At 38.3% G+C, this 11704-nt stretch overlaps 1 protein-coding gene across 1 annotated transcript; it reads left to right on the forward strand.

The window, feature by feature from the left end:
* Window positions 1-1252: 1252 nt before the first annotated feature.
* On the forward strand, window positions 1253-7762 carry SWP (RNA polymerase II transcription mediator). The gene is made up of 8 exons (XM_079000931.1): window positions 1253-1740; window positions 2000-3067; window positions 3266-3351; window positions 3755-3929; window positions 4008-4647; window positions 4730-5664; window positions 5734-6680; window positions 6749-7762. Exons 1-8 carry the CDS (start codon window positions 1531-1533, stop codon window positions 7605-7607), a joined length of 4920 nt encoding a protein of 1639 aa, XP_078857057.1. The 5' UTR covers window positions 1253-1530; the 3' UTR covers window positions 7608-7762.
* The last annotated feature ends 3942 nt before the right edge of the window (window positions 7763-11704 follow it).

Consider the following 11704-nt stretch of genomic DNA (forward strand, 5'->3'; position numbering starts at 1 on the left):
TAGAAATGGAATAATGTTTAGATGTAGTAAACTATTTGTGAAAAAGGACAAATTGTCTCTATAACTAATTTATGTAAAAAAATGTTCGTACCCGTCGCTTGGCGCGGGTAAACGACTAGTGTGTGTGTGTGTGTGTATATATATATATATATATATGTTGTTGATGAAATAATTACTTCTTTAACTACAAGGTTTGAATAATATCAACAATATGATAATATATTTATTTATTTTTTCAAAAAGATGACTTTCATTAGATACTATAACCTTAAAGATTTGTTGTAAGTCTCTTGAAAATTCACTTAAGAAAGATGAACAATCAATATATATATATATATATATATATATATATATATATATATATATATATATATATATATAGATAGATAGATAGATGGGAATGACTTATATGTTGAGTGTACTTCTACATCTCTTGCCTAAGGAGAAAATGACAACAATTGATATTATAAAGTTTTTAAATCATGTTGATTGTTTTCTTGTTACATCTATTGTATATAGAATTATATCGACTATTCATATTACTGTTGCATCTGCAAAACAAAGTTTTTCAAAATTGAAGATTTAAAGTTCTACTTACGATATACAATGACACAATAACAACTTGATGGATTGGTTTTGATGATGATTGGGCACAATATTTTGGATATAGTTACTTATGAAGATGTTATTGAAAAGTTTATTTCAATGAATATTAGGAGGATATATGTTTTCAAGTAGAAACAAATTTCTATGTGTGTATTATTTTGAATGAAATTTTAATTTTATGTATTTTGCAATAGAAATGAAAATTTATAAATTTTTTGCTTAAATATTTAGATCTTTCAAGTTTTAGACATATTTTTGGTTAAACTGCATAGGGTGTCCAAAATCTCGCGTCCGACCCTGTAATTTAGGCGGTAATCGTTGAAATTTAGCATAAACTTGCCATGAAGAAAAATCATTGATTCCCCGTTAGGTATGTGATCGGAAGGTTATGGTGATGAGGGTGAGGATTCAGTTATGAGGATGAGAAATGCATGTTACCATCTCTAATTCTTGTTAATCTATCCATAAGGTTGAAGGAAAACAATTAACTTTGAAAAGTTGTAAGATTGCAATTTTTGGGAATATAGGGGAAAAGTTTGTTAGTATATAGGATTTTCGGGTAGTTTTTGTAAATTTATACCTTTTGACCTGGGGTCTTTATTTCTCTTGTATATATTCATGAAAAAAGGATTTCTAGTGACAATTTGCAAGCGGACTCGAGAAGTCGAAGTAAACAAGATTCGCAGCGGAAGCAGACATAGGGCGACGCCGGAGCGGCTGGAGGCGCTGCAGCTGGTGGCGACGTTGGTGCTCTTCTCCGATCGGTGGCGCCGTGGTGTTAAAGCGAGAAGAATAGGAGGAGAGAGATGATTTGATTCGCTAATTGCGAGCCCTAATTGTATTAAATTCGATGTGTGCTCACTGAACTATTGAGGCTATCACCAATTAGCGGAAATACATAAATAATAATACGAGAGACCTAAAATGGCGGAGATAGGTCAAGAATCGGTGGATTTTTCGACTCTGGTGAGTCGAGCTGCAGAGGAATCGTACCTTTCTTTAAAGGAATTGGTGGAGAAATCGAAATCTTCTGAAATGTCGGATTCTGAAAAGAAAATTAGCATACTCAAGTATCTTGTTAAGACTCAGCAACGTATGCTCCGACTCAATGTTCTTGCGCAATGGTGCCAACAGGTTAGCATTTTTCCAATCATTCTTTCTGCAATAGATTTTTCGTATTATTGTTTCCAAAACATAGGTTTGATTTCCCCTTCTTGTTTTGTGACGTCATTCTTTTTATATTTCCAATCCAACTGAATCTGGGAACTAGATGCCTTTTTAACTAGTCATTGTAGAATTCCATTTGGAAATTCGACAAAGGAGAAAATCAACAAGAATGCAGCACCTCATTGTTCAAATGAGATGATAATCCCTTCTGAATTCTGATATGCAGGTACCACTGATACAATATAGTCAACAACTTGCATCAACCCTGTCAAGTCATGAAACATGCTTCACTCAAGCTGCAGATTCAATGTTTTTCATGCACGAGGGACTACAACAAGCTCGTGCTCCAATTTATGATGTTCCATCTGCCATTGAAGTTCTCCTTACAGGCACATACCAACGTTTGCCAAAGTGCACAGAAGATGTAGGCATCCAAACCACATTAACCGAGAAACAACAGAAACCTGTATTAAAGAAATTAGACACCATAGTCAGATCAAAACTACTCGAAACACCACTTCCCAAAGAGTTCACAGAAGTCAAGATCTTTGATGGAACAGTCCATCTTTTTGTCCAAGGAGAGTTTAAGGTACTACTAACCCTTGGCTACCGTGGGCACCTTTCAATGTGGAGAATCTTGCATTTAGAAGTACTTGTTGGTGAGAGAAGTGGTTTAGTTAAGCTTGAAGAAATGAGACGATTTGTTCTTGGAGATGATTTGGAACGCAGAATGGCAGCTTCTGATACTCCATTTGCAACTTTGTATTCTATTTTACATGAATTCTGTGTAGCTCTTATTATGGATACTGTTATAAGACAAGTTCAAGCACTAAGGGCAGGTAGATGGAAAGATGCAATTCGGTTTGAACTCATATCTGATGGTAGTTCAAGTCAGAGTTCTATACAACTTGGTCAAGATGGAGAGACTGATTCTGGTGGTTTAAGGACTCCAGGGTTAAAGATTCTTTACTGGTTGGAATGTGAGAAGCACAGTGGGACATCAGATGCTGGTTCCTGTCCTTTTATTAAGATTGAACCAGGGTTAGACTTGCGGATAAAGTGTCTACATAGTTCTTTTGTCATTGACCCTTTGACTAACAAGGAGGCAGAGTTTTCAATTGACCAGAGCTGTATTGATGTTGAGAAATTGCTGCTAAGAGCTATATGCTGTAATAAGTATACTCGTCTGCTTGAAATTTATAAAGAGTTGGGGCAAAATAGTCATATTGGTCGAGCTGCAGGTGATGTTCTTCTTCACACCCCAGTTGATCCACCTGTTGATGAGTACGAAAAGGTCAGTTAAAATGAAACACTTTTGTCCTCTTTTTTTTTTTTTTTCTCATTGATATTATTCTTGTGATTCTATTTTGTTTTTCACCTTTTGTCATTTTCATCTGTAATTCATGTAACCAGAATGAGATACTTCATGTCAGGTTATGTTGTGATTCTTCAAGTTGATAAGTTGATTATGCTCATTTGTTTCTATGTGCAGGACAACCAGTCAGAATCTGAAGGACAGGAAGTACTACGTGTCCGTGCCTATGGTTCATCATTTTTTACACTTGGAATAAATATAAGGTTTTACTCTAATCTGTTAATATATCCATAATTCTATATCTATCTATCTATCTATCTATCTATATATATATATATATATATATATATATATATATATGTATGTATGTATGTATTTGTGTAAATTTATTCTGATAAAATGTTGAATTGAGGTACTGAGGTGCTAAAATATTAGCACTACAAGTGTTATGGCTGGGTATAATGTTGTCTAATGTGTGAAAGCATAAATCATGAAAACTTGTAAAAAAGACTTTGTGTCACTTAAACTTACATACATAGAAATGGGTTATATTGCATTTTTGCATTCCATTCCGTGATGGAAGGAATCACACACCAATGGAACGAACCATTCCATTCCTTACCAAACACTACCTTCTGTCTTTTACCTTTTTTTTTTAATATGCAGGAGTGGGAGGTTTCTTCTTCATTCATCAAGAAGCACAGTTACATCTTCAGCCTTAAGAGAATGTGAGGAAGCACTAAATCAAGGAAGTATGACTGCAGCTGAAGCTTTTATAAGCTTGAAAAGCAAAAGTTTACTTCATTTATTTGCATGTATTGGGAGGTTTTTAGGACTCCAGGTAATAACATTTCTTAATCTAAAATTCTTAAATTTCCTTAAAAACTTCCAATCCTCTAAACATATTTTACCTTTTCAGGTGTTTGAACACGGTTTTTCTCCAGTGAAAGTACCAAAACAAATCTTAAACAGTTCCAACATGCTTCTCATGGGATTCCCAGATTGTGGGAGCTCTTATTTCCTCCTAATGCAACTCGAAGACAACTTTACCCCTATTTTCAAGCTCTTAGAAACACAACCAGATCCATCTGCAAAACACGAACCTTCTGGTATCTCAAATCTTGTCACACGTGCTAAAAACATTGATATAAATCAAATGCACATTCTTGAAAGTCAACCAAGTTTGACTCTTTCCCTAACATCCGACCCCACTTCTGATCATACTCTTCTTTCTGATTTGGGCAATGAAACCTCTGCTTCTGCTTCTTCTTCTGGTCTTTTATCGGTTTTTTCTTCTATTGTGGATGAAGTTTTTGACCAAGAAAGACGGTCAACTGCCCCTGGCTTTCCTGTTCAGACTTTTGGTAATGCCTTTAGTAATAGCTTGTTGTATAATAATATGGGTAGTAGTTATAAAGGTAGGCCCCAATCTGGGCCCACCACTTCTTCTCTCATTTCTCCCCCTGGAAGGACTACAGTTATGAAGAAACTTTCTGATCAAGATTTGGCTTCTAGATCTCCACATTCTGGTTTTAGAAATTCTGTTGCTGGAACTTCAGGTGGGTTTTTAAATTTTTTTTTATTTAAAGTTTTTTCAATTCTATCTTACAATTTAATGTAAATATTCCTTTTCTTTTTCAGCCCCACTATCAGATTCTCCAATCAGATATGATCCCGGATCAAGAAAACGTGCTTTATTAGACATGTTAGACTTACTCCCATCACTCAAACCCTCAGAAACCCTTGAAGAACCCTCAAAAAGAAGGAAAATTACCAAAAACCCCTCGGGGACACTCAGCAACATGGAAAAATACCGATACGTAAACCTTATAGCCGAAGCAAACAAAGGAGATGCCCCATCAAGTATTTACGTTTCCGCCCTTCTTCACGTAGTCCGCCATTGCTCTCTCTGCATCAAACACGCCCGTTTGACCAGTCAAATGGACGCCCTCGACATTCCATACGCAGAAGAAGTGGGCCTACGAAACGCATCTTCAAACATATGGTTTCGACTCCCCTTTGCCCGAGGTGACACATGGGAACATATTTGCTTGCGTTTGGGCAGCCCGGGCAGCATGTATTGGGACGTGAAAATCAACGATCAACACTTCATGGACTTGTACGAACTTCAAAAGGGCAGCTCGGGCAGTTCGGGCAGCTTTCCCATGCCTTGGGGTTCGGGTGTTAGGATTGCGAATACTTCCGATATTGATTCGCATATTCGGTATGATTCCGATGGTGTTGTGTTGACTTATAATTCGGTTGAATCCGATAGTATTCGAAAGCTGGTTGCTGATATTGAAAGGCTAGCGAATGCTCGGACGTTTGCTTTGGGAATGAGGAAGCTACTTATTGATTCCGATGAGAAAGATGAAAGCCGAAGTAATTCCGATTCCGGAGTTGGGAAGTATCCGGAACAGATGCGGAGGGCGTTTAAGATTGAGGCCGTTGGGTTGATGAGTTTGTGGTTTAGTTTTGGTTCCGGAGTTCTTGCAAGGTTTGTGGTGGAATGGGAATCGGGTAAAAATGGATGTACAATGCATGTTTCACCTGATCAGCTTTGGCCTCATACAAAGGTACAAGGACCATTCTTGTAATTTACTCTTATTATTATTTATTTTATAATTTATTAAATTTTCATTCAGTTTTTGGAGGATTTCATCAATGGGATGGAAGTGTCATCTCTGTTGGACTGCATCCGTCTGACAGCGGGACCCTTACATGCCCTAGCAGCTGCAACACGTCCTGCCCGAGCTGCCCCAGTTTCCGGGGTCCCCAACACTGCACCTTCTTCATCTCTATCAAAACCAAACACATACAACACCACTTCTTCACCTGCCGCCACAAATCTCGGAACCCACACGGCGGCTATGTTAACTGCCGCCACAGCCGCCGCCCGCGGCGGCCCCGGAATCGTCCCGAGCTCTCTTTTACCAATCGACGTCTCGTTTGTTCTCCGTGGCCCGTATTGGATCCGAATAATATACCGGAAATATTTCGCGGTGGACATGCGGTGTTTCGCCGGAGACCAAGTCTGGCTGCAACCCGCCACCCCACCTAAGGGCGGCCCTACTGCCGGAGGGTCGCTACCTTGTCCCCAATTCCGACCCTTCATCATGGAGCACGTTGCTCAGGAGTTAAACGGTTTAGACCCGAATAATTTCTCGGGTCAAGGATCGACGAATTCCAGTTCCGGTTTGAACGGAAACAGAGTGAGTCCCGCCGGAATCGCACGTTCCGGGGTTCAGCCGTTTAGTCGGGGTGCAACCGCGATGCCGACGTCTTCGGGTTTAGGGAGCCCGGGATTGGGGTTACGTAGGGCACCTGGGGCGGTTGTTCCGGCTCATGTTAGAGGGGAGTTGAATACTGCTATTATCGGACTCGGTGATGATGGTGGTTATGGTGGTGGGTGGGTCCCACTTGTTGCTCTTAAAAAGGTTCTTAGAGGGATCCTCAAGTACCTTGGAGTTTTATGGCTGTTTGCTCAGTTACCTGAGCTATTGAAGGAGATTCTTGGATCCATTTTGAAGGATAATGAAGGTGCACTGTTGAATTTGGATCAGGAGCAACCCGCTTTGCGCTTCTTTGTCGGGTAAGAAACTAAGAATTAAGAAATGATTTAATTAAAAGAGAAAAATACTTATTATTTTTTTGTTGCAGTGGGTATGTATTTGCAGTGAGTGTCCACAGAGTCCAACTTCTTCTCCAAGTTTTAAGTGTAAAACGCTTCCATCATTCCCAACAACAACAAAACCAAAACCAACAACAACCAAACGCAATCACAGCCCAAGAAGAGCTCACCCAATCAGAAATCAGTGAAATCTGCGACTATTTCAGCCGCCGGGTCGCGTCGGAACCCTACGACGCGTCCCGTGTCGCCTCCTTCATCACCCTCCTGACCCTCCCAATCTCTGTCCTCCGCGAATTCCTCAAACTCATCGCATGGAAAAAATCCCTCGCGTCCCAGTCAGCATCCGACACCCCGCCAGCTCAGCGATCGCGAATCGAACTCTGCCTCGAGAACCACACCGGAGTTGAAGCTCTGTCGCCGGAGAACGCAACCGGAAACTCTCCGGCGACGAAAAGTAATATACATTATGACCGGGGGCATAATGCGGTTGACTTTGGGTTGACGGTGGTGCTTGACCCGGCGCTTATCCCGCATATAAATGCCACTGGTGGTGCCGCTTGGTTGCCGTACTGTGTGTCGGTGAGGTTGAAGTATTCGTTTGGGGAGAATCCGAATGTTGGGTTTCTTGGGATGGAAGGGAGTCATGGTGGGAGGTCGTGTTGGGTGAGGGTGGAGGATTGGGAGTATTGTAAGCAGAGGGTGGTCAGGACGGTGGAGATGAATGGTGGTGGTGGTGGTGGTGGTGATGGGAGTCAGGGGAGGTTGAGGGTGGTGGCGGATAATGTTCAAAGAGCACTTCATATGTGTCTTCAAGGGTTGCGGGGTGGCGGTGTTGGTGGGGGTGGCGGTGGTGGTGTTGGTGGCGGTGGTGGAGGGAATGTGACATGACCGGAGATGTGATTTGGGTTGTTGGTTTGTTTGGTTGCTTACATGTAGGGTAAAAGTTTTCCCTTTGTATAGTGTGACTGTTTTGTTGTGTTTGTATAAACATTTTGTGTTTTTCCACCATTTTGAACAATAACAAATAGTAGGTTTTTACTGCTTTCAAGTGTCATTCAAAATAGATAGTTATTAGTATGTTCTGATAGGGTTAACTTTTATTTATATAGAAATATTTGGTAAAAATAGTTGCATTTTTTTAGAAATATGTAATATTAAATAAGATAAAAATAATAGGGTTTTATTTTGGTCCAAAAATTCTTAAAAGCTCAACGAAGCTCACAGCCAAAACTCACGAACGCTCGTGCGTTTTTATTTCCTTCTTGAAATTTGTATTTTTTTTAGCCTTTTAAAACACTACTCTCTATTGTTTTGCATCGGGCCCTCCAAAAGGACTTAAACACTGCAACACAGAGACAATAGAGTAAATAAATCAAAAAAAGGAAAGAAAATACTTCCGAGTTGCTTTAAGGTTAGTCGTTTTTGTTTTAAGTTTTTGGTTCAACTTTTACTCTTCAAATGTTATTCGACATAGTCTCAGCGTTTCAAGCAATCAACCTACACGTCCTATTCTTGGAAACCTTCATAAAACAACTTCAACATTTGACCATTAACTTTGATCACTTTTTTCCGTTATATTACTTTTAACCTCGAGTGCACCATGATCATAGACATTAGTAACAATGAACGGTCCCATCCACTGAACCGTAACTTACCGAAAAAACCATTTCAGACGAGGGTTGATATGTGAATACTTATTCATATATTTTATGCTTTATCTTAAATATTTTTAGCTATAATTATGCTCATTATAGGACGAAAGGTACTTAATTTGTTTAAATTCAATTTTGTAGCAGTGAAGACATGCTTAGATGAAAAGAAAGCAAATGCAGAGCTGTAAGCAGAAATATTGAACCAGGTCAATCAGAGTTAAAGAAATCAAGAGTTTTGAAGCCCATGGCATGGAGATTCCTAGCCACGCCGTGGTGAGTTTGTTATTCACGATCTGATCTATGCCTTGGAGAATACGCGTTTTAAGTGGTCGCCACGCCGTGGAGCCTGTTTGCCACGACGTGGGAGGTGATTTTTGGCAACTATTTATTGATCGTTTTGGCTCTCAACCCTAATCCATGTTGGAAGTTATTGACGACTTTTGAAGACCAGAGACATCCATTGGAGGCTTTGGAGTGCATAATTCATTTGAGAGCTTATTTTGAGAAGATCTAAAGGCAGCATTACTTCTAGTTACTCTGTTACTTTGTTTTGATCATGTCTATCAAAGTGATTTTCGTTTTTACTTGTGTCAAGTAGTATGTGTTGATTGAGTGGATTTGGATTATTGCTAGTTGTTTATTTATTATTGTTGCTTGTTAAAAGAACCTTTTATGTTAATGACAACTTCTTTTCTGTTTATTGCTGAGTTTAATTGAGACTTGATGAACTATCTTTCTTAGTTGGCTTTAATCTTATGATTTTGTGAGTAACAAGGTTATAGGACTAGTGTTTTGATAAAAAACCTAGGATTAAATAAAAAAGTTGGTAAATTGATATGAAAGCTAATATATGAAGAACAATCATGTATTGAATTAATATTTATAAACCATTTATGTTAATCAAAATTACAAGTCTTCCATAATTCAAACTTATTACTAGCTTACTTGTTTATTTGTCCACTTGATATCTGAATGAATGAACTTGTTTAGCTAAATGATTAGTATTTTTATCATAATTCTAATCAATCTAGGAATCAGTAAACAACAACACTATAATCCATTGCACTTTCCACGAAATCAACCATATGAGTAAGTGAATCGTATCTAAACGAAAATCTCTTTTATATCTTGATTTCAAAACCGTTTTCTTGTTTCTTCTTTAGTTTAAAGTGCTTCTTTGTTAATTGCTTTTAAGTTTCTAGACTTGCAAAACTAGGAAACTCCCTTTTATTTGCTTAATTTACTTAGATAACTTTAGTAGGTAATTTTAGCTGTTATTTCTGTTTCCTGTGTTCGATACCCGACTTACCTGAACTATCCAATTAATCGATTAGGTACACTCCTATCGCCTATTAGTTAGTCTAAAGTAGTTGGTTTAAAACTAGTACTTAAAATACGTATCAAGAGTCATAGAGTAATGCCTTTTGACCTATCTTAAAGGTCTTACATGAAATGTACTTTTCGTGAAATGATTTGGTCTTGTTCTTGTAGTTGTGTGAGTTCTTGGGTACCTCATTGCTTCATAAATATTGTAGTTAATGACTTCCCCATCAAATTCCAATGATAAAGTTCCATTGTAGACATCGATTTTTGTTTTTACTATTTTAAGATAAGGTCTACCCAAATGTATGGAACTTGAATTTGGGGAGTCATCATCTCCCATATTTAGAACATAAAAATCAGCCGTGAAAACAAGTTCATTGACTTGCACTAACACGTCCTCTAGGACACCTTTTGGGTGTACTATCGACCGACTGACAAGTTGAATGATTACATAATTTTTCTTAATGTTCCCACACCAATTAATTTGTAAATGGAGTATGGTAGGACATTTATAGATGCACCCAAGTCAAGCATAGCTCAAGGTACATCAAGATTCCCCAATTTGCAAGGCACGGTAAAGACATTGGGATCCTTTCATTTCAGGGCATCATTTTTTGCAAACCGCTGAAGCGTTCTCATCGACTTTTACTATTTTATTACATTTGAGTTTCGTTTAGATATGCAAAGTTATTTTAAGAAATTATCATATCTAGGAACCTTTTTGATGGCATCAAGGAGTGAGATATTGATTTCAACCTTTCGGAACATTTGCATGATTTCGTTATCTTCTCGTTCCTTCTTCATGCTCACCAATCTTTCGGGAAATGGAGCGACTGGAATATATTTGTGTCACACCCCCGACCGAGGAGGCAAACCATTCTAGGTTGTGCGACTTAGTTCATGGATCACAGGTAATTGGAATATATAACACAAGTACAAAAATAACGAAGCAGTAGTTGTATTCCATCATGAAGTTTGAATAAAAGGTTCTTACAGATAATAATAAAGTACATGAATTGCCTTAACAACTAGGCAGATATAACAAAAACTAGAAAAACTAGGTCACCCAAAATTCATGACTATTCTGTCATCTGAAATGCTTGTCTAGCGATTTCTTGAGAATACATGTAGTTTTGTGGATCAACACAAGGTTGGTGAGAGTTATAGGTTTTTTGCTAGAGCAGTGGTGATGCTTTTAAAATGACCAAAAAGTATTTTCTTTGTAAGTAAAACCATACTTAAAAATGTGTTTGTAAGGAGCCCTCTAAAGAAATTTTGAAAATCAAAAGGTGTTTTTCCATAAAACCATACTTATAACTGTTTTTGAAGTGGGAGAGAAAACAAATCAATGGTTTGTAGAGAAACTATCAATGTTTATAGTGAGTTCTATACCAAGCTATATGACTAGAGTATCCTCTACGACACTTCATTGGATATCATAGCGCTGAAAAGATAAATATCACCTGCTTCGATTTGTCTTCGTGGTTGTACCTAGCAACCGCAGGTGGGGGTGTCAAACTTATAGATCTATACATATGTATCTTGCTCCGAATGATTAACAGTTATAGCAGTACGGGTCTTATAAGTATTTCTACCTAGGGATATGAATAGCATCTCACTATAAAAACCACTAAATGATGTATACGAAAAGCTCCCAACCCTAACTAATACGTGGATAAGTCATAATGATTTACATTGCATAAAGTTTATTAAAGCCGAGTATGTTCGATAACTATATACATAAAAGTGTACAATACTAGCTTAAATAAGTGGTGATGTGATACCCCTGGCCAGAGGCGAAATCACCAGGCCGTGCGACGTTAGGATGTTGGGATCTTAGGCCAAGATACGCATTGAATAATACACATGTAGCACCTGGTTCCTGGTACGTAAAATTTATCTTAGTGTTTTTCATTTTTAGCCTTGGACTCGGCGAGTTGTAGGTCCGACTCGCCGAGTTAAGACGGGATCCGGAGCATGTTTAAGTTGGCGACTCGGCGAGTCCATATT

Source organism: Lactuca serriola, chromosome 5, assembly GCF_051521515.1.
Source record: "Lactuca serriola cultivar US96UC23 chromosome 5, Lser_US96UC23_V15, whole genome shotgun sequence".
Taxonomy (NCBI): Eukaryota; Viridiplantae; Streptophyta; class Magnoliopsida; order Asterales; family Asteraceae; genus Lactuca; species Lactuca serriola.

Bases quoted from the DNA above. Each gene is read 5' to 3' on its own strand.
- SWP (XM_079000931.1), top strand. From the start codon at position 1,531: ATGGCGGAGATAGGTCAAGAATCGGTGGATTTTTCGACTCTGGTGAGT. The intron at 3,068-3,265 runs GTCAGTTAAAAT...TTCTATGTGCAG, and splicing joins CTGTTGATGAGTACGAAAAG to GACAACCAGTCAGAATCTGA. The intron at 5,665-5,733 runs GTACAAGGACCA...ATTTTCATTCAG, and splicing joins AGCTTTGGCCTCATACAAAG to TTTTTGGAGGATTTCATCAA.